The 26,656-nt window shown below is 48.9% G+C and overlaps 1 protein-coding gene across 2 annotated transcripts in view; it reads right to left on the bottom strand.

Annotated features, from left to right (window-relative positions):
• DPYSL5 (dihydropyrimidinase like 5) overlaps positions 1–26,656 on the bottom strand; it is a 101,167-nt gene that overhangs the window by 15,491 nt on the left and 59,020 nt on the right. For both annotated transcript variants that reach the window (XM_060650625.3, XM_060650616.3), the window contains 6 exons: positions 13,443–13,601; positions 10,615–10,794; positions 9,683–9,751; positions 7,443–7,487; positions 5,562–5,637; positions 4,463–4,619 (listed from right to left, as the gene is read on the bottom strand). In XM_060650625.3, the coding sequence (XP_060506608.1) occupies positions 4,463–4,619; positions 5,562–5,637; positions 7,443–7,487; positions 9,683–9,751; positions 10,615–10,794; positions 13,443–13,601 (686 nt within the window). The remainder of the gene's footprint in view (positions 1–4,462; positions 4,620–5,561; positions 5,638–7,442; positions 7,488–9,682; positions 9,752–10,614; positions 10,795–13,442; positions 13,602–26,656) is intronic.

The following is a 26,656-nucleotide window of genomic DNA, read 5'->3' as shown; positions in this document are numbered from 1 at the left end:
AGTTTCACCTTCTCCTCAGGGGTCCTCCAGACCCCCAGGCAGGGCTCAGATCAGAAGAGGTGCCTGTCAGAATCATTGGCTCAGGGTCAGGAACCTCAACTCCCATTCTTGAACCAAGTCCTACTGAGCAACCACCTTTCAAAAAAGGCTCCTACACAAGTAGGTGCCCCTCGGGGAGTGTGGTCACATTCCAGAAGGGCTTCTGAGGTCTCCTAGTGCTGCCCTGAATCTAGGAAATTAGACACCCACATCCATACCCTTTAAAGTTTAGAACATGACTGTCTTTAAGTAGTTGAAGAAATTTTTTTTAATGTTTATTTATTTTGAGAGAGAGAGACAGGGCGCAAGTGGGGGAGGGACAAGAGAGAGGGAGACACAGAATCCAAAGGAGGCTCCAGGCTCTGAGCTGTCTGCGCAGAGCGCAACGTGGGGCTCGAACTCATGAACCGGGAAATCATAACCTGAGCCGAAGTCAGACACTCAACCGACTAAGCCACCCAGGCACCCCTCAAGTCCTTTAAAATTTTACATATTCAAATGAAGAGAACTTCTGGCCCCTTTCAGAAATGAAATTTTACACAGAGAACAACCTGGTGGTTGCCAGAGGCGGGGGGTGGCTGGGAGACTGGGCAAAATGGGTGAAGGAAAGGGGGAGGTACAGGCTTTCAGTTATGGAACGAGTAAGTCACAGCCACGAAAGGCACAACGTGGGGCATACAGTCCATGGTATTGTGACAGCGTCGCACGGTGACAGAAGGTAGCCACACTTGTGAGCACAGCATAACACAGAGACTGCCAAGTCGCTGCTGTACTCGCGTGTAGCACGTCACATCGTGTGTCAACCACATGTCAGTAAAAGAAGAATAAAACAAGGAGAAAGAAATTAGATTTGATTTTAGGGATTTTATTTTTAAGTCATCTCTACCCTCAACACGGGGCTGGAACTCACACCCCCAAGGTCAAGAGTTGCGTGCTCTCCCGACGGAGCCAGCCCGGCGCCCCAAGAAATTGGATTTATTATTTATTTATTTATCTATTTATTTATTTGTTTGTTTATTTATGTCAACACCAAAATTTTAATTAATTAATTAATTTTTAATTGAAATTTTAGTTAGTGACATTAGATTTTTTTTAAAAGTTTAAAAAAAAAAATGTTTTTTTTAACGTTTATTTGTTTTTGAGACAGAGAGAGACAGAGCATGAATGGGAGAGGGTCAGAGAGAGGGAGACACAGAATCCGAAGCAGGCTCCAGGCTCCGAGCTGTCAGCACAGAGCCTGACGCGGGGCTCGAACTCACGGACCGCGAGATCGTGACCTGAGCCGAAATCGGCCGCTCAACCGACTGAGCCACCCAGGTGCCCCAGTGACATTAGATTTTAAATAAAGGATAAATCCTTACACCCATAGATGGTGCTTTCCCCCCTGATACAGAAGAAGTCACATGCTAACGTGGGTCGTAACAAAGCAGTGCACGTTTTCTTATAAGAATATGGTAATTGGTGCCTGGGTTTTCTGTCAAGCATTTTGTATGATATCAATTATCACCAACAAGGTGTCCTAAAAACGAAACGACAGTACCACAAAATCCTATACACAACAAAAATGTTCAAACGCTGCTCCAAATTCCGTAAAATTACACACTTGTACAATATGCACCGATCTTCAAAAGGGATTCAAACTACTCTCAGGACAGTTAGCATGAAACTACAATTCGACTTAAGTGAATAAATGTATTTAAGTTACATTACAAATAGGCTAGTTTAATATAAAACCTTAAATGATTCCATTAACAGCACTATTTTCCCCTGCCTATTTGAATGTGTTGGGGCCGCTGTCATCTGGGTAGGTTGGGGCAGTTGCCACCTATTTGTTCTTCCAGCAAATATGCCTGTGGCAAGCAGAGGTACTTCAAAAGATTTTTTTGACCTTGGCACTGAGCCCAAATTACTACAGTGGGCTCCTGGTTCTTGTCTGTTTTGTTTGTGTTGATAAAGATGGAAAAGAGGCTGGCTGGCATTTCCCTGTGAAAAGCATTTTTAAAAATTATTTCCTTATTTATTTTTAATATATATATTTAAAGTTTATTTATTTATCTTAGAGAACAAGCCAGGGAGGGGCAGAGAGAAGATCCTAAGCAGGCTCCCGCAGGTCAGCGCAGAGCCTGAGGGGGGGGTGGGTTCGAACTCAGAAACTATGAGATCATGACATGAGCTGAAATCAAGAGTCGGACGCTTAACCAGCTGAGCCACCCAGGTGCCCCCTGCAGTGAAAAGCATTTTTAAGTCAGAGCTGATCTGGCATTTCTCCTCTCTCATACTCCCTAATTTAAAAAAAAAAAAAATTTTTTTTTAATGTTTTATTTATTTTTGAGACAGGGAAGACAGAGCATGAACAGGGGAGGGTCAGAGAGAGGGAGACACAGAATCTGAAACAGGTTCCAGGCTCTGAGTTGTCAGCACAGAGCCCAACGTGGGGCTTGAACTCACGGACCGAGAGATCATGACCTGAGCTGAAGTCGGCCGCTTAACCGACTGAGCCACCCAGGCGCCCCATCGTACACCCTAATTTATCTAAATGTGTAAGGGGTGCTGCTGCTCAGGATCACAGCAATATTGTGGGACAGAAAGCAGGTGCTGCACTGGGCCACGCATATACTGGCCCTCCGGGGCCACCTGCGCCCCGAGACCTTACTGACTGCACCCTATACTCCTCTTTCAGGTGTTAACACAGCAGGATGCTGAGTGGGAATTTGCCAATTGTCGGCGACCAGGAGGGAACATTAAGGACCTGGATAAAATAAGTGCCCCTTTTTCTCAAGACAGCCATCTTCAGTCGGGGCTGGCTACTTCCCTCAATCATCCTCACCATCACCCTCGAAGAGAAGAGGGCTGTCACCTCCCCCAGGTATATAAAAGCCTACGACAGGGAGGGAGACTGAGGTATCACAGGATGGAGAGTCCTGTAGTCTTTTCCTCTTCCTTCTTTTCGTGTTCGAGTGCGGTTTCCCTACCCTCTCTCCTAGCAGTCTCCTCCATAGTCAAGGAGGGGACATTGCAACAGGTTCACCCATGGAAAACAGAGGTGATGGCTGTGGGCTTCTTGCTTGGGAGGGGGCCGGTGGACCCGCCCTGAGCCTCTAGGTGAGGAGAGCCAGTGGGATGGGGACAGACTGCCCTCCCACCGTCAAGAGTGGCAAAGCTGTGTGAGCTTTCTCTGGGCCCCAGACACTGTAGAAGGTGGTCAGGCTGGAGTTGCCTTCCAGGGTCCTTGTTCACAGGGACACCACTAGTTCTAGAAGCAAGGAAGGTGTAGGTGGAAGAGGTTGGGCTGGAATCCATCTTCCATATCAGGGGATTGTATGAGGGCTGCACAAGAGAGCCCACAAGGGCATGTGTCCTACATAAGGAGGGCCCCAAAGGCCAGTCACGTTGAGTCTGAGAAGCAGGAGTATAGACTGGTGCTTGGGTATGGAGAAGAATCCCCCTACTCAGGGACTGGGCACGGGGAAGGGAGGAGACTGACATTTAAACTAGACTAGACTTGGGGCGTCTGGGTGGCTTAGCCGGTTAAGTGTCTGACTTCAGCTCAGGCCATGATCTTATGGTTTGTGAGTTCCAGCCCCACATCGGGCTCTCTGCTGTCAGTGTGGAGCCGGCCTTGGATCCTCTGTCCCTCTCTCTCTATCTGCCCTTCCCCAGCTCTCTCTTTCTCTCAAAAATAAACATTAAAAAAAAAAATAAACTAGACTTTAATAACCAAGAGGGAGAGAAAACAATGGATTCTATGCAAAATGTCACTAAAGGAAAGAAAGAAGCTGCAAGCAGTTTGGGACAAAACAAAATCTTTTCATCTTTGTGTCCCACTGAATTCAGACTATTCGTTAAAACTTTTCCTTTAGATTTGGATCATATGGGAAAAAGTCGTGTTAGAACAAGAGGAGCTGGAGAAAAGGAGATCTGGAGGGGAAGAATGAGGGGGAAAGAGGAAGAGAGCGCAGAAGGAAAGGAAAAAGGGGAAAGAAAGGGGAAACCACATGCGAAACAACGAGGAGTGGGGGGTAAAGAAAAAAGAGACAGAAAGGCCCACATATATTCTAGAATAAGTCAGCAGCCACATCCTACAGCCCTGAAGTGGTCCTCAGTGTAAAAGCAATGTCCTTGGAAATTCTGAACAACCACCATTCACCGTTTCATATATGCTCTTGACTCTTACACTGCAGAAGCTCTCGCTCCAAATCAAGTGGTCGGAGAAGCCGACAGGTAATTGGGATGGCAATTAGCTGATGGGCTCTGGAGAAGGTAACAAAAGCAGAGTCATCCTACGGGCACAATGGAACCAGACCTAGGTCAGATTTGGGGCCTCTGCGACATCACCTCGAAGACGTGTACGTTCCCAGGACGGCATATATTATGATTAAGGATGTGCTACGGGGCCCACAGAGGTTCTGCCAAAATGCCTTACTTGGCCAGCAGGCTCATGAGGTAGGTGGAGGTGTTCGTGTCCAGTCTCAGCGGAGGCACCGTGACGTAGGCGGCCGCGTGGGACCAGTCCTGGTGGTAGTAGTGTAAGCCTGTCAGAGTGGCATGGGCGGTGGTGGTCTCGGCCAGCACAACCTTCCCTAGAAGAAGAAAGGTCAAACCATGACTAGGAAGCCAGTGACCTGAGAGATCACTGGTCTGAGCTTCTCATTTCATAGGCGGAGGAGCTGAAGTTAGAGAGAGGAAGGGACTTGCCCGAGCTTACATGGGGGTTTGAGGGCACAGCTGGGTTCAAGGCCGGAGGGCTCCATATTGCCATGCTGGCTCCAGGCAAGGAGAACAGAAGGGCAAGGGTGCCGAAGAGGGGCAGCACCGCCGTTTCGGGGGACCACGGGTGCTTCAGGGCACTGATGGGAGGAAGGAGGGCCAGGGGTGTGGGTGAGACACCCAAGGGCTCCCACTGGGGGAGAGGCGGGAAGCAGGATCTCGCAGGCAGTTCTACCAGAAGGCTGAAAGCCCTTGCTCTGACTTATCTCCCCAGGTCTGTGACCATGACTTTGTTTCTCCCGTTTCCAGGACCTCACTGGCACCCTGAGCCGGGCCAAGACTATAAGTATAAAAACCTTCAGGTGCTGCCCAGTGCTCAGCAGCAGCCGACACACAGGTATCGGGGCTCGCACACAGGGTGTGGGGTGGCTGGAAGGGAAGCTGGGTCCATACACCGTTACTCCTCCGGGGACTTCCCTGGCATCCCCTTGAAATGTCCACTGGAACCGGTCCAGGATTTTATGTTAGTTGCCAAGGCAACGACCAGTAAAACCCAAGAGGCCAAAAAGATACCAATTAAGGAGCTGACTGAAAACGTGGAAAACTTTCCCAGACCCGGGAGAGGTGACAGACACTTCTGCAGAGCTGTTATGCATGCAAATGCACAGAGGAAAACACTGCTTCTAGCGCACCGAACCCAGGCTAGCGCAGTGCTTCTGCGGGCGGCGGGAGAGAAAAGGGAGTACTCCGGGGGACCCCACAGGGCTGCAACCCCACCACACGTGCGCACGGTCCACTCCAGCCCAAGGACTCGCCTTGCATCTTAGCAGCTGCGATAACGTCACCGGCCGAGATGCTGGACACGTTGACCAGGTATATTGGACAGTGAGTCTAAACAAGGAAACCGGCAGAAAGGAGAGCGCATCAGCCCCATGAACCTAACAAGCACTAGCACAGCCCCAGCCAAACCAGTCTGGGCCCCGGCACCTCCCTCTGCATGTCTTAGCCCCACTCGCAGGGAGAGAGGGTCTTCTACCGGGCAGGCAGGCGGGCAGCCAGAGCACAGACGAGGGGAAGCACGGAGGAGGCAAGCACCAGGGCCCAAGGGGAATGTTGGGGCCGAGCCTCAAATATTTCACCAGCCGGAGTCAAGATGATTTATAACTTAACACCAGGGACTTTTTAAATTTCCTGCTCATGAACGTGACGACCTAGAGACAGTCGTGGATCATACTTCGTATCTAAAATTAAAACGAGGGCTGCCTTATCAGTAGACAGAATGTACCCTCAGAAGAAACAAAATGGAAGAGGTTCAGGGTTCAAAGTCTATGTCAGGCAGGACTGGTCTTGCAAATGGACACCTGGGTTGTAATATCAATGAGCTTTTCCTCTGCTGAGCGGTGCGACAATGGTCCCTGGCTTCACCTGCCTGGGCATATGTTTGAGCTAAAAAACAGGAAGCTGGCTTTTTGTTGTTGACATCTTTCCTTACCCTGGGGTCGGTCTCCGTCAGGAAATCATTGGTATCATAGCCACTGGTGTGCCAGTAAATCAATGTCCTCGACCGGCACCCAGACTTGTAAACTGCTCATGGGAAACTTTTCCCAAATGTTACTCTGATGCCTTCTCTGCTCATCAAAATGAGAGGACAGAGAGCTTAGGAACTGGCCTGACATTTGACGTGCTTGGTGCAACTTTACTAATTCTGAGATCCGCTGGACCTCCAACCTCTGCCTCGTCCCCGGCGTTCCTAACACCACGCCGTCGTGCTTACTTACATCCTTCGGGATCGCCCATGTCTTTTCAGAGAAGAGGTTCTCGAGCATTAGTGCCCGCTAAAACCATGGGTGGGCTTCTTAAAACAGACTGCTGGGCATCGTCCCCAGTTTCTGATTCAATGGGTATGGGCCCGAGAATCTGCAATTCTAAGTTTCTATTTCTAACAAACACGGGTGCTGCTGGTCCAGGCGCCACACTTTAGAAAACTGGTATTCTCGAGGTGACAGCTCAGATTATCTGAGCAAATCGAACTCTTTAATGACGGTTTAGGAGAAGCAACCTTGGTATATTTCTTGGTATATATCTACTGTTTATAAAATGCCTTTCTTTCTCTGCCCCCCTTTGACCCTCACAATCCTCCTGTGAGAAGTGATATTATCATTCCAACATTAGATAACAAAATAGTGTATCAGAGTGGTTGAGTGATGCGCATACACTGAGAGCTTCGTGTTTGGTAAAGGTCTCACGTCTTGTTCATTTCCTACACCGTGTCAGCACCCCCTCGCCCTGAGCGATACCAAGGAAAACTTCTAAGTGGTCTAGAGGCAGAGGGTTCGATCACGGTTCTCTAAGCAAGCCATCTACCGAATTCCTCTACAGGAAACAGAGTTCATTTGCAGTGAGGCTCTGTGGACACCCAACTCACCCTGCCTCCCATGGGAGCCATTTCCACTTGAGCAATGAAGCCAGACTCAGCAAGCTCACGGCGGTGGGGGGGAGGACAGAGAGCTGGCAGCTAGGAGGACTTCTGCCAGGTCTGTGGGAACAACAACACCCAGGAAACGGTTTTGGGGTCCTGTGAACCAGGCATGGTGGTGGCACCCAGGGCAGAATGGGACTCCACTGTGTAGACTGAAGATGCTGGTTTCTGATCCCAGAGTCAAGAATGGGTTTAGGGCGAGCCAGGGTCTACTTACCCTGTTTGCAATGGTGATAACTCGGTGAGTGGCTTCAGCCTCCAGCTGTAAGAAACAAAGGACAGGAAGAAAACAAGCTTCAGCCTCTCTCCCAAGCAAGCCCACCTCTGCTCAAGAGCCCACTTTGTAGAAAGTGCTGGAATATCCAACATTGGGCTGGAGGGGCCAAATGCACCCACAGGGGCTGGCTCGGGGGGTAAGCCCTGGGCAGGGGCACCAAGCTCCAACCACCTCTTCTCACCCTAAGAGAATCCGAGGATTTACTACACCAGGCATATCCTCGCTGGATGCTACTCAGGCCTTAAATAAAAGGCAACGAGGGGCATCTGGGTGGCTCAGTCAGTTAAAGCATCTAACCCTTGGCTTCAGCTTAGGTCATGATCTCATGGTTCGTGGGATTGAGCCCTGCATGGGGCTCTGTGCTGTCTGCTTGGGATTCTCTGCCCCCCCCCCCCCTCTTAAAAATAAAGAAATAAACTTTAAAAAATTTGGGGGGGGCGCCTAGGTGACTCAATCAGTTAAGCATATGACTCTGGCTCAGGTCATGATCTCATGGTTCTCGAGTTTGAGCCCCACCTCAGGCTCTCTGCTGTCAGCCCGGAGCCCGCTTTAGATCCTGCTTTGGATCCTCTGCCGCTACCCGCCCCCCTCTTCTTCTTTCTGCCCCTACCCCACTCACGGGAGCTCTGACACTCTCTCTGTCAAACTGAAACATTAAAACAAATTTTTAAAAATTCTTCCCTATCTGGGGCACCTGGGTGGCTCAGTCGGTTAAGTGTCTGACTCTTGATTTCAGCTCAGGTCATGATCTCACGGTTCATGAGTTCTAGCCCTGCATCAGGCTCTGCGCTGGCAGTGTGCAGCCTGCTCGAGATCCTCTCCCTCCCTCTCTCTCTGCCTCTCCTTAGCTCATGCTCTCTCTCTCTCTCAAAAAAAGAAAAAGGCAACAAAAGGAAACAGAACCTAGAAACCCCTCTGTGTTTTCTGGGGTATTCTTTCCACAGCCACCTCAGCGCAGTAGCAAGGAATGATACTCACTAATATCAAGCTGGAAATTAACCTAGATCCGAGTTTCTGAACTTCGGCACCATGGATATTTTGAGTCGGGTAACTCCTTGTGGCGGGGGGCTATCTGGGCACTGTAGGATCGATCGTCAAGCAGCATCCCTAACCTCTCTCCACTGGATGCCAGCAGTACTACACCCTCCCCCTGCCCCCCCACCCCCCAAGGTGGGACAACCAAAAATACCTCTGGACATTGTCAGATGTCTGCTGGAGGGCAAAATCTCTCCTGGCGTAGAGCCTTTAACCAGTAGATGATAACAGTGGTGACTCTCGCTATTAATACCCTACAGTCAGAGCTTGGCTTTTTCCCTCATACAACTGAACAAAGCCCAGTCCTGTGCCCACCCGCCCACTCCTGTCCTTACAGGTCCTCGCAGGGCCTTGCATGTCTGATGGCAGTGCCATGACATCTGGTCTCTGGCTCCTTGTCCCTCAGGGCCTCCCATCGATCCCTCATGGACATCCAGCCACCACTCTGCATTGGATGCTTGGAAGAAATGGGAAATAGCTTTCTCTTCACAAACGGCAGGTGTCGGAATGGGGTCGCAGGACGAGAAGGCACGATTTGTCCAGTGAGGTCCCCTCCAGAACAGACATCTTTAGCGGGGGGACCGCTGGGGATTTGTGTGGGCACCTTGCCAAACTGTGCCAGGATTAAACCAGAGGGCAGAGGAGAGCAGGGCTTTTCATGATCACCGCGGTGGTTAATATGGTAACAAGGGGGCAAGAGTATAGACACGTATGTGCTTCTGGTTTCTGGCGGGAAGGGTCCAAAGTTTTCCTCAGATGCTCTCATTCCTACAACACTAAATCACTGGCTTATAATCTGGAATTTCTTCTTACACCCGAAAGCGCTTTCACTCTGTCTTTTCTTTCCCCATCAATTTTTGGGGAACGCAGCCCCCAATGTGCTCACATGGTCTCCCTCAGATCCCTGAAATCAGAATCAAATTAGGTGGGTCTGGTTTCCTCCAAACAGTCTTTCCCAAGGAAGCTCAAGGCCAAGGCAGCCTCCGCTGGGCGATGGCTGTTCCCTGAAAAGCTTCCAGATGCAAATTTCACCCATGGAGAAAGCGATAATATGCAACTTCTATTTACTGATGCCTCTTCTATCCTAAAGGTTCTGTGAATCCACAGGAAAGAAGCTGAGAAGAGGCAGAGTCAGTTTTCCTCACCTCCTCTGGGCGGCTGATCTCGATTCCTTCTGGGCCCGTGATTCCCAAATCTAGTGCCTCCTTAGCACCCTGAATAACAGCAAAAGAAAGAAAATTGAGAGAACCATACAGATACGAGAAAATCACGAACCCCAGGGACACGAAAGCATGCCGGACACCGTGCATTCCAATAGGCTGCCGCTTTGCTCACTTCTGCAGTATCCGCCTTCCAAAGAGGGCAGAGTAAGTATGGGGTTCCCTGGCAGCCAGGCTCTCCTGCACCTCACTTCCTAAGGACTGAACGTATTTTTTTTTCCTCTTAAAATTCCAGTTCTAGAACTAGCCAATAGGCTTGGGACATCAAAGACCATCGGTCTGAAAAATCAGAATTTCCCCACCGGAAATCTAGTCAAATCTCTAGTTTCCAGCAACACCTAGAATAACCCTTACCAAGCATCCTATTTAAGATCCAGGAGGTACAAAGGGATTCATCTACCAGTGAGCAGATTGCTATAATATCTCAGTTCCTCGGGGGTGGTGGGGGAGAGGTAATAGGAAAGCGGAGGAAAGAGGAGAGCTGACAGTCATTTATTCTGATGTCAAATCTCATTGAAAATATTTCTTAGAGGTGCTCCAAGTTCTTTTGCTATCATGGAATTTAAATATCATATCACTAGAACTAAGACATTATCATCTAAGACTTAGAAACCCTTCTGGACTATGAAGAGATTTTTTTTTTTTTTTTTTTTTTTTTTTTACAGACAGACGGTAGACAAGTTTGGATTTTCTGACGAAGATTTGTCAGCTGGGGTGTTAACATCTCACACTGCCTTTTATGACTCATTTTGTGTGGACAAAATTGTGGGATGGGCGATGGGTGGTCAGGAATCCCCCTGAGAACAGTCTCTATTGGTGCCCCAGCCCCCCTTCCCCAATATTCTCTATGGCCTTGCCTCAGCCACGAGCTCCCCATTCTCAGCGTGGACTCGGGGGATCGCTCCAATGTCCTTGCAAGCGTGCAACACTTGATAGAGCTCACTGTCCCGAAGCATATACAAGTCTTTGTAGGTCATGAACATCTGGAAGGAGTTGACACCCTTCTCCCTTACCAGTGTCTCCATTTCTGCTTTCACCTGGAGAGCAAAATGCAAAGGCAATGCCACGTGAGTACAGATGTTCAAGAGGCTGACGGGCCCAGGATGGAGGAGATGGGGGCCAGTGGGAGGAATGACCATACGGCCACCTGCAACCTTGCAGTATCTCACTTTCTGCCCACCCCCCGGGCCTCTGTGAGGTCAGGTGAGCAAACGGATGCAGAAGGACTTTGAAAATTGCCAAGCATGGGGCTCCTGGGTGGCTCAGTCGGTTAAGAGTCCGACTTCGGCTCGGGGCATGATCTCGCGGTTTGTGAGTTCGGGCCCCGCGTCGGGCTCTGTGCTGACAGCTCGGAGCCTGGCTCCTGCTTCGGATTCTGTGTCTCCCTCTCTGCCCCTTCCCTGCTCGTTCTCTGTCTTTCTCTCTCTCAAAAATAAACAAACATTAGGACAATTTTTTTTAAATAAAAAAAAAAGAAAATTGTCAAGCATGACACAAACGTAGGAACCATATTGTGACCATGTAGGCATATTTCTGCTGTCGTATAGGCTTGTCTTGTGTTTCTAACTCCAAGTCAGCCTTATTGGTGAATGCATTAACAGCGTTTACCCCCAAGGCCTGTGCTCCCCACTCCCATAATGGAAGTGGTGTTACAAAGAAGGCACAATAGGGGCGCGTGGGTGGCTCAGTCGGTTGAGCGTCCGACTTCAGCTCAGGTCATGATCTCACGGTCTGTGAGTTCGAGTCCCGCGTCGGGCTCTGTGCTGACAGCTCAGAGCCTGGAGCCTGTTTCAGATTCTGTGTCTCCCTCCTCTCTCTGACCCTCCCCCGTTCATGCTCTATCTCTCCCTGTCTCAAAAATAAATAAACGTTAAAAAAAAAAAATTTCAAAGAAGGCACAATAATGCTGAAACTCCTGAGACCCAAGGCACCTGGCTGGCCCGCCTGGCTATATGAATATGGAGATTCATCCTAACGTTGTTCACATTGGGGAAAAATGGAAGCAACGTTGGTCTGACAGCAGGAAAACAAATTGAGGTTTATCTCCTTGATAGGACATGAAGCGGCCACTGCACCGATGGTCATGAAGACCATGCAGCCACACAGAAAATGCTCACACTTAAGTGAAGGAGTTACTATGTAAAAAGCACACATGGAAAAAAAAAAAAAAAAAAAAAGACTGGAGGGAAATAAGCCAAAGTAACAAGAGTGGTTGTGTTGGGATAACCAGAATGATGTGCTTCTTTTCTCTTTCTAAAATCGATAGTTAGGAAAAGAATTATTTGATAATAACAAAAAGAATTTAAAATTCTAGATGCATGGAAGTCCCCACAACCTCTGGGGACTTAGGGAGGGCTGGCCTGGCCTCAGTGTTGCTGAGAATCTGAATGGACGCCCTATTCCAGGCCAGCTCCGGGAGGAGGGAATACAGAAGCTCGGGGTAAGGTCGTCCCCCCAGGAGGGTGTCGAGAATAAACAAACCCCCCTCCTCCGATAAGGGCCGGCTGCCATTCAGGGTGGGTCTGCACTTTTACCCAATGCCAGCAGGGAGGTCTTCATGGTGTGAAGGTTGGAGGGCTCCAAGGCCTTTCATAAGGACCATGTCTGACATAGCAGAGGAGAGTGGGGGAGCTCCACGCTCAAAGCTAAAACCCAAGGGCAGAAGGACACAAGGCTCTTAATTACCATCTCAGAAGGGACGCAGGCCCTTTAGACCAGCCTCCCTAGCTGAAGAACTTTGTAAAACGTCAATGCTTGTTTCGTTGTTGTTGTTTGTTTTTTTTGTTTGTTTGTTTGAAGTAAACTCCATGCCCAATGTGGGGCTAGAACTCACCACCCTGAGATTAAGAGCCTCATACTCGACTGACTGAGCCAGCCAGGCGCCCCAGTGCTTGCTTAGGATGCCCACACAGGTCCTGGCACCTGTACCAGTACAGAATTGGTGGTGGAACGGGCATCCAGGCTGCTTCTCTGGGGTAATAAGTGGTAAAACTCCAGAAATGAAGCAAAATCTAAATGTCTGTTTTTAGGAAGTGGGAATCTGGGTGGAGGGGACTAGACTCTGCCCCTGGGGCCTGGGGCAGCGGGGGGACGGGAAAGCCAGAAGCGAGGGGCACAGGGGCTGAAGTGAGAAAGGGCTCAGTGGGAGCCAGCCTCAGCCACAGGCCAGAAGCAGCCTCGGGGCTCTCAGAGCAGGAGCCGGGCCCCAGGAGGAAAAAAGTGGCCTAGTCCCATTTATCCAGGTGGCACGGAGCCAGGACAGGACTCTCTTGTTCTGTTTGGAGACCTCAGGTCCATGCCGTCACTTCCGGCATGAAAACAATACGTCCCCGGGAGCCTGACTCTTGCCAAGCCCGCTGCTCAGCAGAAGTGGCACCCGATGAAGAGTATCAAGACACGTTGAGAGCTTTGTGGTCTGAGCAAGGAGTCAGCCGGCGTTCCCCAGGCCTCTGGTCTCAGGCCCTCTGGGTCTGCTGGAACACTGGCTCTTGAAATTAAGCAGAACAAGCCTTGTCACCCCCTTGTGGAATCATGTGTTCTTTTCTTTTGGCATCTGGGGGAGTTAGGATGGTGGGGGGCGTCCCCTACCTGTGGGAGAGCACCCCACCCCAGCTGACTCCACCCAAATGGCCCCTCTCCCTAAAAAACGCACTTATTCTTTCGGGATTCTACCCAGCACTGTTACCTTGGGTGCCCACCAGGTGATCCCCACATGCAGGGCGTAGTCACAGCAGACCTTGGGGTCGGCCAGACCCCGACACTTCTCGTAGGCTTCCACGAGGGAGGTCTCCTTGTCAGGCAGGACGTGGCCGATGACCATGGTGGTGCCTCCGACTAGTGCCGCCTGTGGGGGACGGGAAAAGCAGTCTCGTCACATCCCTTCCCACATCCGAGTCACTGACGCAGGGAGACACCTGAGGTCCTTGGGTGGACATTCAGGACAACCACAGACCCTATTAAGCGAGAGGCTGTGAGGCCCCAGTGCAGCCACGCTTGGGAAATTTTGAGGAGCTAGACACACACTGGAGGCCGTGTGTCAACCTTCATCACCCCATTGGATCCAGTACACAAACCTGCCTCTTCCTCATCTTGGGTTGTGGCTCAGTGCTTTGGAAAAACCACTTAGTGTGTCACTGGAGCCTCAAAGCCAGCCTCTATTTCCCAAAAAGAAGAGTCCCTCCACTCCCAACAATTTTGACCAACTTGAATATATACATGACATAACCAAATGTTTAGTGCAATATAATGCGTCCATTTATAATGTTTATTTAGTGATACACACAGATTTTTTAAATTTCTAAATTTTTTTTTGAGAGAGAGGGAGAGACAGCATGAGCAGGGGAGGGGCAGAGAGAGAGGGAGACACAGAATCCGAAGCGGGCTCCAGGCTCTGAGCTGTCAGCACAGAGCCCGACGCGGGGCTCGAACTCACGAGCTGTGAGATCGTGACCTGAACCGAAGTTGGATGCGTAACCCACTGAGCCACCCAGGCGCCCTATTACACATGCATATTTAAATCCTAATGAACAAAATGTTAGTTTGGATACATTGTTTTGTCTTATTCTCTCATATTCCATGAAACAATTTTATTCAAAGTTTTCATATGCATTTTCAACATCGAGGCCTTTGTGTTCAGTTTCTCCAAGCATGCTAAGTTCATTTCCATTTATCTTGTTTGAGATGGAGCAGTTTTTAGGTCCCTGTATGATTTATCAATGAAAAATTATCCTATTCACAATCTCCACATGACATCACTTAACAAGAAATCTTTAAAAAGCCTCCCTTGTAATTCCAGGAATAATGGCTAAATCTGTATTAAAGCTCCACCTCCCCCGCCCACACATACGCTTTTTTTTAAGCCAATTTTGTCAGGTGACCTGCACAAGCCTCCAGAACTAGCATTGACCAAAGGTTGTTCCACGTTAATGTGTTGTTCCCCAACAAAACTTCATCAAAATAGAATAATTAAGAGAGAGCTCCACCCCTTGGAGAGCTCCGATAGAAGGTGACTCTCTTTTTCCAATGAGTAAGTCTGGACAAACCCTGTCTTTCTTTTTGGGTCCTTGCAATAACTTAGATGAGCCCAAGCTTGAGTCCCCGCTCGCCACCTCCCAGCTGGATAACTTCAGCCACATTACTTAACCTCTCTGAGATGCTTTACCTATAATAGCTACTATAATAGCTACTTAACCTCTCTAAGCTTTACCTAAATTAGCTTCCTTCCTGGATCGTTGGGAAAGTCAACTGCACCGTTCTCTAATAAAATGGACTGAGTGAAGTCTGTCGTAATGTGTGTTTAATCATCCAGATTTGGACTGTTTATCTCTGACAATGAAATTGTCTTAATGATTCCTGCTTCTCTAGTCAGTCAAATCCTTGATCACAAATCAGATCAGAAATATTGCTGGGGAATGGGGAACTGAAAAAAAAAAAAAAGTTCAGCGGCCAAACAATTAAAACTCTCACAACACAGATTCTCCTTGTTGTCCCTGGCTGGGAGACCACTTTCCCTGTTGCCGGGAGCTCAGAGGTCCAACTTCTTGCATGGCTTAAAGCAACCAACAGAGGGCGGTAGTTCTGTGGCAGAGATGGGTAACCAGAATGGCGGATGGCGGAGGGCGGAGGGCGGAGGGCGGGGGCGGGGGGGGGGGGGGGGAATGAGAGAAGGGAAAGAGCCGCTGATTGTAGCTTTACTAGCTGGCTTCTATTTGTGATCCCGATCGTGTCAGGCTGATTCATCCTCATAGCAGGTGGTTGTACTCTATTCTGCCCCGAAATGCATTTTTTGCCTTTATATGCAGAGATGGGGGTGCGGGTGGGGTTATCTATTGGGATTTTATACACTAAATTGTTTTATTTTTCTGTGGTTCTAGATTCTATTTTTTTTTTTAACGTTTATTCACTTTTTTTTTTTTTTTTTTGAGAGACAGAGCATGAGTGGGAGAGGGGCAGAGAGCGAGGGAGCCACAGAATCCGAAGCAGGCTCCGGGCTCTGAGCGGCCAGCACAGAGCCCAGCACAGAGCCCTACGCTGAGCTGGAACTCAGGAACCGTGAGATCATGATCTCAGCGGAAGTTGGATGCTTAACCGACTGAGCCACGCAGGTGCCCCTCGATGGCTTTCTTTCTTCTGCACTCCCCTCAGTATGTCTGTAGCCTTGGGTAGAAAAAAGGAGACCTGGAAACAGCACGGTATAGGATGATAAGAGAAGCAAGACTTCTTAAGATCTGTGGGTCCCAGAGCGAGAGTAGAAAAGGAGGTCCATGTGCTGAATCTCTAAATAGTTAAAAGTCACAGATCAAGCTAAGAGTTAAAAGTCACAGAATACCTCTTATCCTCCTACTCTGACAAATACGTGACCAAGAAGACCAGGCCTGGATTTGGAGTTCTTGGGGTCCTTGCAGCTCTGAGCTACACCGTAGGGGATATTGGCCTTCAGCCTTTGCACTGCCCCCAGCCCACACCCCTGCTTTGGGTTCATCCTGCAGCCCGCAGGCCTCTCATCTGCTCACTCCCTGCAAAATGCTGCCCGTGGACCTAGGCGAACAGGCACTGGTGGTCTGGCCCCCAAGGAGGACAGATGCAAGCATACATAGGTCCTAGAAGTGCTCAGGGTCATCTGTTAGGGGATTCCAGGGACCCAGAGTGTGGTCTGGAAGAGGACAGGGGGCTCTGGGCAGACATGGCTCCTCTTGCCTGAGTCTAAGGACAGTCACTGAAGAGTTCAGGTAGGTGTCACTGGGCAGTGGTCCTGACTTTCCCACTTTCTGGCTGTAATCCAGCGCCAGCTGTATACCCACTCGGACCTCCCCTCCCAGAGGAGATCAGGTGGCCATGGATGTGAGAGCCTTTATAAGCTGGGAAGGAGCACATAAATATCTGCAATAATTATTTCTACTATTAACCTCAGGCCTCAAAACAAGAGTTTAACAGGATCAGCAAATACTCCCCCAGCTGCGGGTTCAGGAGCCCAGACCAGATGCTGGATGTACAAGGGTGTATGAGCACTTGTTTCCTCTCAGGCAAGAGACACACATAGCTGGCTTTTAAAATATGTACAGTTGCAACCCACGGGATGAATGCCGACAAGCTCTGTCTTCCTGGGAATGTGATATCACAGATGTGACAGACCTTTTTACTGTCATCCCACATAAAACATCCTTGTAGAAATCAACAGAGAGCATGACCCAATCCTGTTCCCGAGGATTTCAAAAGGATTATGTTTATGAATATGTGACCGTGTGACTACTGAATGTTCCTGTTTTTCTGCAAAAAATGGTGTGGGTTAAGCAAGCTGTGGACAATGTTTAATGGAAGTCAATAGAAATGATGTTCATGGAGGCTAAGTCATAACATGGAAAAAGGGTGATACTGTAATGAGCGAAAAAGACAGAATTCAATATGTGTACCCAAGATGCTTAGAAGGATGTTTAAACACACAGGCACCCACACAAGGAAAAACATGGAAGGAAATATACCAAAACATTAACAAGGACTGTTTTCAGTGATGAGAGTCTGAGTTATTTTTTTCTAGTTTTCTGAAATTTACTTAATAGAATCAATTACTTTATTTATAATATCTATTTTAAACATAAATTTGGAAGAAGCTAAAAATTACTTAAAGTTTAGTTAACCATGCTTGTGTGTTTAAAATATTTTCTTTTAAAGTTATGTAACATTTCAACCATACGGTAAAAGTATAGAAAATAACACACAGGCATGAACCCACTAGTCAAACATAACAGATGTTAACATTTTGCTGTTGTTTAAAACACATTTAAAAAAAAATGAAATACAGGGGCGCCTGGGTGGCTCAGTTGGTTAAGCAACCGACTTCGGCTCAGGTCAGGATCTCATGGTTCATGAGTTCGAGCCCCGTGTCAGGCTCGGTGCTGACACCTCAGAGCCTGGAGCCTGCTTTGGATTCTGTGTCTCCCTCTCTCTCTGCTCCTCCCCTGTTCATGCTCTCTCTGTCTCTCAAAAATAAATAAATGTTAAAAAAATTTTTTTAATGAATAAATGTTAAAAAAAATGAAAAAAAAAAAACAAAACAAAAAAACCAATACAACCAAAACCCTCCATCCTGTTCCCTATCCCTCTCCCCTGAGGTGGATCATCCCATCTCTGTTTTCATGCTTTTACTATGTTTGTTTCGTGAATTTTAAAAATTTACACCAAGTACTATCCGTACCTTTTTGCAACATGCTTTTTAAAAATTCAACATCTTTAAGATTTATTTCTTCCATTCTAATTAATTAATTGTATGAATACTCCTCCATGTACATATTCAGTTCTAATTCGTGGGCATTTACCGCTACACATGGCGCTTGAGGATTCTTGCACACACATGAACGGTCCCCACTTTCAGGGTATACGTCGCCCGGAAGTGGAGTTGTAGCTTCGTGCACATGCGCACCCCCAATTATACCACGCCGGACCACGGACGGGCTAACTCACCAGGGCCTCCTGGAGCCTGGTGGCTGACGAAGTCTGCCCATTTACCAACGCAAGCCCTTAATTTTTTACATACACTGCTGCCCAGCCAAGCATCCCCATTGAGAATGTGGCATTTGTTTTAATCGTGAATGTGGGACTTCACATCTCTCACTATTAAGTTAACACGGACACTGGGACTATTTGTTTAACCAACAGACACAGCATCATGATGCACATTTGGCAGAGATGAAACATAATTTTAGTGTTTCAAAGGGTTACCATGATTTGTCTCTGACATATTTGATATTCTGCTGGATAAGTCTGGGTTTATCTGATGCCCAGTAATGTCACCTCCATTTGTTTCCTAATAAAACCCAACGTGCTTAATGGGGATCCATTTTCTGACCGACTTTCCAGGCATACACTTGGCAAGAACTTGTACTGAAACTAAACCTAAACCGGATATAAATGTCATCTTTATGCATCAGAAGTCATCGGACGGACCCCTGTGGGGCACGCAGGGTCTCTGTATTGACCAGGGCCATGCTCAGCAAGTTGGAAAGAAACTTCAGAAAAATAGGACTTATTTGCTGCCGTCACAGTATTGGAGAGAAGAGTGTACTGGCCCTCCTTGCCTTTGTCAGGACAGAGCTCTTTGGAGAATCACTCACTTATCTTCTGCATTGCTGCAGCTCGAATCACGTTTTGCTGGTTTCCCAGTAGCAATGGTTTTTTTAATCTTCCAATTTCACCCTCCTGCCCCTGCCCTGCAACCCTTCTGTCAAAGAAGCAGCTTGTTCCAAGGCTGAACCAGTAAGTCAAGGCACAAACTTTGTGCTCCGCTGTTGAGAAGGCACTTGAGCCAGAGATAATTCGTGGGGTTTTTCACGGGGGAAGAGGGAGAGGCTTCCTGGAGTGTATTTTCATATAGCACATAGAAAAGGGGTGTGTTTGGGGGGGGGAGGTGATTGGAATCGGAAAAGCAGGATCTGCCGCTACCTAGACCTATCGATCAAGGGCAACTTAATCTTTAAAGGGGGGACGCTACAGCACTGAGAACCAAATAACAAGTATTTGGATGTGTTTTGTAGGCTGAGCGTCAAGTAAACATTTCTACATTTCCTAATGCAGCTGGGAAAGCCATCGTAGGTTCAGCTAGATCTGCTTCTCTTGGAATCACTGAACCAGTTCTTTTTCTTTGCACATGAAAATTCTCTTCTTTTATTCACAATCTCCCAAAGTACAAGAGAAATAAAATCACCAGCTCGGTGATTCCTCTCTTGCTCGGAGTAACTTCCTGCACCATCAGGGATCTGTTGGTTGCTTACTGGCCCTTTGGAAAGCCTTCCCTCCCCCAATATTTACCTCTGAGAGAGAGAGAGAGAGAGAGAGAGAGAGAGAGCATGAGCAGGGGAGGGGCAGAGAGACAGGGAGACACAGAATCTGAAGCAGGCTCCAGGCTCCAAGCTGTCAGCACAGAGCTCAATGCGGGGCTCGAACTCACGAACCGTGAGATCATGACCTGAGCCGAAGTCAGACACCCAACCAACCGACTGAGCCACCCAGGAGCCCCTGGAAAGCCAGTTCTTAAATACCACTCAAGTCCTGGAACTTGAGAAGCTTTCCAAAAGGAGGACCTGAGCACTTCATCAAGTGAGATGATACATCTATGGTACTTAGAACCATGCCTGGCACTCTAAGTAAATATCTTTCTCATCCTGAAACACAAGCCCACCAGCCAGAGCCAGCTTTGTGGGCTGTGCAGCCCACAGTGCCCTGCATTTAGAAGGGCTCTGTGCTTGGATCGTTTAATGTTTTGCTGTCATCATCTTAAGTTTCTTAATGATCTTTTAAGAAGGAGTCCCACCTCTTTATTCATGACACTTGCCTGATGTAGGGTGATGAGGCTCTTACACTTGCCTGATGTAGGGTGATGAGACTCTTAACTTTACTTAGCTTTACTGCCAACTCAAGCCAGCTCTCTGACAATTCCCTTCCAGGCCGCTTGAGTGCTGACCTCTGCTCTGACCACTGCCCCATCCATTCTCCTTCGGAGTCACCCCAACCTCTTTCTATCAAATGCCTCTTTTCTGTGAAAACAAAACAAAACAAAAACAAAAACAACCCTAGCTTTTCTGCAGAGCATCCGTTTGATGTGTGATCAGTTCCCTGGGGCTACCCTTTCTGTCCCTCCCACTACATACAGCTCTCAAGTCTTTTCTCCACCCATGATTTACAGCCTGTTGAGCAGCTTGCAGCTGACTGGTTTTCTCCAAACTGTGCGTTCGCAATTAATCGCACTCCCAAACTTCCTTTTACTTTCCACGCCTACCTTCTGGGTCCATGGCCTCTCCCACACCATCTGGGGCCTGGTCCCACCTCTGATTTTGCAGTGCTCTTACCCTAAACATTACCATATCTAAAACTCGCACTTCATTCTTTGATTTTTCTGCAGAGAAAACAGGCAACCTTCAGTTACAACGCATTTCGAGAAAAGGACATTTTCCCACATTTAATCCGCCTGTCACGTAAAGGCATATTAATGTCATCTTTAGAGGCAAAACAGTATAGTGACAAGAATCAGCCTTTAAGGCAGGCAGATCCAGGTTTAAATCCTAGTTGTAAGACACTTACACTTAGTTGTAAGACCTTGGACAAGCTGTTTAATCTCTGAGCTCCATTTCCTCATTTTTTAAATGTGTATTTATATTTGAGAGAGAGAGGGAGAGAAAAAGACAAGAGCGTGAGTGGGGGAGGGGCAGAGAGAGAGAGAGAGAGACAGAGACAGAGACAGAGAATCAGAAGCAGGCTCCAGGCTGTCAGCACACAGCCTGACATGGGGCTCAAACCCACCAACCATAAGATCATGACCTGAGCCGAAGTTGGATGCTTAACCGACTGAGCCACCCCGGTGCCCCTCCATTTCCTTATTTGTAAAATGAGGATAATAATATATACCCATGGGGTCACAATAGTTAAATGAGATAATGCATGTAAAGTACCTAGTGCAGTGCCTGCACATAGTCGGAGCCCAATAAATGGTAGCGATTATCACCAGTAAGCGTCACTTGTAGGTAGCACTAATGTGCACACCGTGTGCCCTCTATCACGTGTATCAGATGGTCCAGAAAGGCGAGAAATGTTAAGCACCTGAGGCACTTAGAGTGTGGCTGGCAAACAGGACAAGAAACAGCTTCATTTGTAATAGAAACGACTGCTAAGTACTGTAAGAGTACAGGGCAAAGATAGCATTCCTCCTGATGACACCATCAAGTGCAAACAGGCGGGCCGAGAGCCGGAAGGCGGGCGTGATGGTGTGGGCAAAGGCGGGGCGGGGGGGCACGGCCGGAGGACAGACAGCACACCTGTCTGGTTTGGGCCAAGGCAGGTCTGATTAGGACCAAACATGTGAGGACCTTGCCGAACCTGGATTCTGTCCGGTCAGCAAAGTTCAGCAGCTCGTGTGCTGTGCCGGCGGTGGTCCTGAGGGAGCTTGGGAGGGGGCGGTTAGGAGCACATTTACAGACGGGACGCTGGCTACACCCCCAGCCCTGGACGCGTCTGTGGTCACAGCAGGCTTCCGGGCAGGGGAAGAACATGACGTATGGCTTCGGAACATGACCCTGGCTGTGGGGTGCCGGCTGCATTGTCATGGCCCTGAATTTGGGGGTGGGGACGGAAGAGACAGGTGGAGGCTGTTTCTCAGAAGACAAAGAAGAAGAAAGGGAGCTTTCGTTTGCCTTAAGATAGAGCTGAGTGTCAACCCAGTGGAGGCGAACATCACTAACGGTAACCGACGCCCACTGAGCCTGTGCTCTGTGCCCTGTGAATTCTCACAACGACCCTGCGAAAGAGGTGCGTTATTGTGCCCATTACTCCGATGAGGAAACCTGAGGGCTGATCTTCATATCTGTTAGGCTGGGAGGCACCCCTCTTTCCATCCATTCAAGAGGGGCGGGTAACAGAGAAAGGAGGAGATGATCAGAAGGGGTCCCAGACCCCTTAGCAAAACGGGAAGTAGAATCAAATTCCCGGAGGCAAGGGGTGGGAAAATTAGGAGTGTGGCACTGAGCCAATGCTCCTATGGGAGTTACACGCAGAATCAACTAGAGAGGGCTGGAATCAACATGCTGCTCTGAGGGACCGGTGAGGCCGGCAGCGGGTGCAGGGGAAGCAGCCTGGGAGAACTGAGGGAGCGGGGAGCCCAGGGAACAGGGCTGGCTCGAGGCAGAGGTCCAGCGCAGCATCAGGAGGGAGGCATCTCAGGGCTGGCCCAGAGTTTGGTTGGGGCTTAGAGTGACATTTGCATTTTTACATTCGTAAGCAGTGCGTGGAGGCAGGATCTCAACAGGTAGACTCGGGGCACACACGCTACCACCGCGAGCAGCACTGCTGAGGAGTGAGCGAAGGGTCTGGGATGCGGTGTGAGATCCCCATCTCCCCTCCTCCCGCCAGCCTCAGCAATAAAGAACAGGCCTGACAGCCTGCTGCAGGGAGCAGCTGGGTCGCACGCAGGTCAGGAGGCTGGCAAGAGCCCTCCTCCTCCACCCCTTCTGTCTCAAATTCCTGAGTACAAAGGGGCTCTGACTCTCTTGGGGGCTGCAGCCGCCCGGTGGCCTGGAAGGGCTACCCCGCAGGAAAGACAGTTCCTGAGCTCTGGGATTCCCACCCCTGGAGGCGCCCAAGGCAGTGGAGAGTCACCCCTACTATAGGGACTTTGGATGAAACTTGACCTAGGGAGGATCTCCTGGACAGCTGCCCCCCCAGCCCAAGGACCTGGTCCCTTTCTCCCCCAGGGCATGGGCTGCTCCAGGAGCGGGTCACACAGCAAAGTACTTCCCTCATCTAATCTTCACAACCACCACGGGCGACAGACGTTTTCCTCACCTCAGTGTTTGAGAGGTGGGCCAGAACTGGGGTCTAGGTATCTTCCCTCCAAATCCCATACTCTTCTGTAATGCTCAGAACAGATCTGACGCCTGTGAAACAGTTATGAAGCACAGAATCTCACAGCCTGGGGTGATCTCACCCCTGCATCAGGGTCTCCCAGAGGGAAGACTTAAAATAGACAACCGATAAGGAAGTATATACATCAGCCCTAACATCTTGTCGTTTCTGGAAGCAGGGATACATGCATACCAACTGGTGGGAGAATGTAAAAGCATGCATGAGACGATGCCCGTTTTCATGGTTAAGACATTTCCTTTAAACCACGGAACGAACTGTGTTAATTCCCAGACACGGCAGATGAGCATGTTGCGGGGACACAGAAGCAGCTTGCACAGTAGAAAGTGACATCATTCTCACCGAAGCCAGCAGACCACTGTGGCAGTTAACGCCGCCTGAACTCACACTCAGGAAAGAAATTAACGTTTACTGATGGCCTACTGTGTGCAGTGTTCTTAATATTTATTATTTTTTTAAACGTTTATTTATTTTGAGAGAGAGAGAGAGAGAGAGAGAGAGAGGGAGAACGCACGCAGGGCGTAGGGTATGGGCAGAGAATCCCAAACAGGCTCTGCACCGTCAGCGCAGAGACCGATGTGGAGCTCAGACTCACGAAGAGTGCGATCATGCCCTGAGCCGAAACCGAGAGTCGGATGCTTAACCTACTGAGCCACCCAGGTGCCCCTTAACATTGATTGTATTTGCTCCTCAAAATGAGTCTCTAATTGAAAGCAAGGACTCAGACAGATATATGTGGTCACACCATTATTCATGACAGCCAGAAGCTGGAACGAACCCAAGTGTCCAATGATGGACAGACTGATAAATAAAGTGTGGTATATATGAATGTTATCCAGCCTTAAAAAGGAAGGAAATTCTGGCGCGTGCTACAACACAGTTGAAGCTTGAGGGCATTACGCTAAGAGAGATAAGCCCATCACAAATGAACAAAGACTGTATGAACCTACATATATGAGGGACCCAAGGTGGTCAAACTCACAGTGACAAAAGTAGAATGGTAGTTGCCAGAGGCTGGGGGCGGGGAGAGGAGAATGGGGGAGTTATATTTATGATGGGTACAGAGTTCAGCCAGGGAGGATGAAAAAATTATAGAGATAGATAAGAAAACAGGTAGGGGCGCCTGGGTGGCTCAGCTGATTAAGCATGTGACTTCAGCTCAGGTCATGATCTCACAGTTCGTGAGTTCGAGCCCGGTGTCGGGCTCGGTGCTGACAGCTCAGACCTTGGACCCTGCTTCAGATTCTAGGTCTCCTTCTCTCTCTGCCCCTCCCCTGCTCACACTCTGTCTGTGTCTCTCTCTCAAAAATAAACACTAAAAAATTTCTTTTAATTAAAAAGAAAACGGGCTCAGAGGAAGTCACACAGCCAGACTGAATGAGGGTCCATCCGATTCTAGAGCCCCCAAGTTTCTTTTACATTATGCTGCCCCTTCTAGAGCACAGGATAGCCCTGACCTGACTGAGGGGCTCCCTGGCTCCAAGACTCCTCTGTGAAAAGCTGGAGAAAAGCCCAAGTGAAATTGGACCTAACTGCAGTTTAGAAACAGAGGGGTAGGTGGGGCTTGGGCTTGAATTACAGGGCTCAATCTGAGAATTGTGCCAACATCCAAAATTATGAAATGAGGAGCTCCAGGCTTCTCTCTGATCCAGAATGATTATCTTCACTGCCGAGCATCCAATTTAAATTCATTGTGTTTAATACAAAGCCACAGTACAGAGCAGGCTGTCTCCCGACATGCAGTTACCATGGAGACTGGAGATGATCCTCAAACGGAGTTATGTGGCGGAGAGAATGTGCTGCCAGCTTCTAAGAAGCCAAGGGGCCTGGGGAAACCATTCTAAAATAGAGCCGCACAGAGAGGCCCTTTGTCATCCTCCTCTTTAGCAGAGCCCCTTCTAATCCCAAAGCGGGAAAGTTTACAGGCATCAGGGCACGACCATCTTTACTGTAAGTCCAGGCTGCCCATGGATGCCAGAGAGGAGGGATTTATCAACAATCCAGAAATAAGCCGCATGTCACCCACCTTGCTCTCCTTTCCTCGTCTACTCTGATGTGGGTGAGTTCTCATTTTGGTTCCAAAGCTAATTGATAACAATACCATCAAACTGCCGAGGGAGGCTGCCTTGGGGCTTCCCTGGATACATGGCGTCCAGGAATGGGGCTGGAGTCAAGGTTGGGAGGCAGGCAGACCTGTCCCTGCACCGATTAGCATGGATAGCAAGAATTTCACTCTTCTGAGACTCAGCATTCCCCCCTGGAGAGGAAGGATAATAAGATAATATTAAGTGGGGGGGGGGGGGCTTTAAAGATCAAAATAAGTGGATGATGGATAGAGAAGTGCTCTGACAAATGGGCCTGAGTCCAGGCCTGACAGCTCAGCACACCCCTCTTGTAGGAAGCAGGGGACAGAAGCTCATCTGTGGGTCCCGGTGGAGAGCCATGCGCCGCCAGGAGCCACCTGGGGGCCTGGGACCCCAGAGCCCGTCAGAGGCTCAATGTGCTCCATTGTGAACTCTGTATTTTCCACACAGCAGGAAAAAAAAATGCTCTTTGATGGTCCAGTAAGTCTAGGGCATAGAGATTCGGAGCTAGAGTACTCTCCCAAACATGAGTTCTAGAGTATCTTAAGCCTGGCAAGTGACTCAGGCCAGTCCACCAGGCTTGGTGGTAAGGAGGGACACCAAAAAGAATGGAAACCTGACGGGGGCAAGGATGGGGTGGCAATGGCTCAGTGGTTGCAATTCCAGTCCACAAAAGTTTTATACTCCTCCAGTTCGCTCGGTACTCCCCAGGCTACCCCTATTTGCCATCGACCAACTATAAGGCAGAGAGGGAGCTGAATGGCTCTTCCCCATGACGTCATAGCCCAGGATCATGGAGGACAACATCCTCCATGGACCTGGACCCCCAACACCCAATAAAGTTTCTTTTAACACACACACACACACACACACACACACACACACACACACACACACTCATAGCTTCCTCCCCCCGCCCCACCTCCAAACAACTTAGGAAAATTGTATGGTTTTTTTTTAAAGTTTATTTATTTTGAGAGAGACAGCACAACTAGGGGAGGGGCAGAGAGAGAGGGACAGAGAGAATCCCTAGCAGGCTCCATGCTGTCATCACGGAGCCCAACGTGGGGCTCGATCCTATGAACCATGAGATCATGACCTGAACCGAAATCAAGAGTCGGATGCTTAATTGACTGAGGCACCCAGAAGCCCCAACTTGAGAAAATTAAAACAATTTTCTTAATGTTTATTTATTTTTGAGAGAGAGAGAGTGTGTGAGCAGGGGAGGGGCAGAGGAAGATGGAGACACAGAATCGGAAGCAGGCTCCAGGCTCTGAGATGTCAGCACAGAGCCCGACGCGGGGCTCGAACTCACAAACCGTGAGATCATGACCTGAGCCGAAGTCAGACGCTTAACCAACTGAACTGCCCAGGCACCCCCCAACTTGAGACAATTTTAAAGAAAGGTCTTAAC

This window comes from Panthera onca, chromosome A3, assembly GCF_046562875.1.
Source record: "Panthera onca isolate mPanOnc1 chromosome A3, mPanOnc1 haplotype 2, whole genome shotgun sequence".
Classification (NCBI taxonomy): Eukaryota; Metazoa; Chordata; class Mammalia; order Carnivora; family Felidae; genus Panthera; species Panthera onca.
This window is presented reverse-complemented; position numbering and strand designations above follow the sequence as displayed.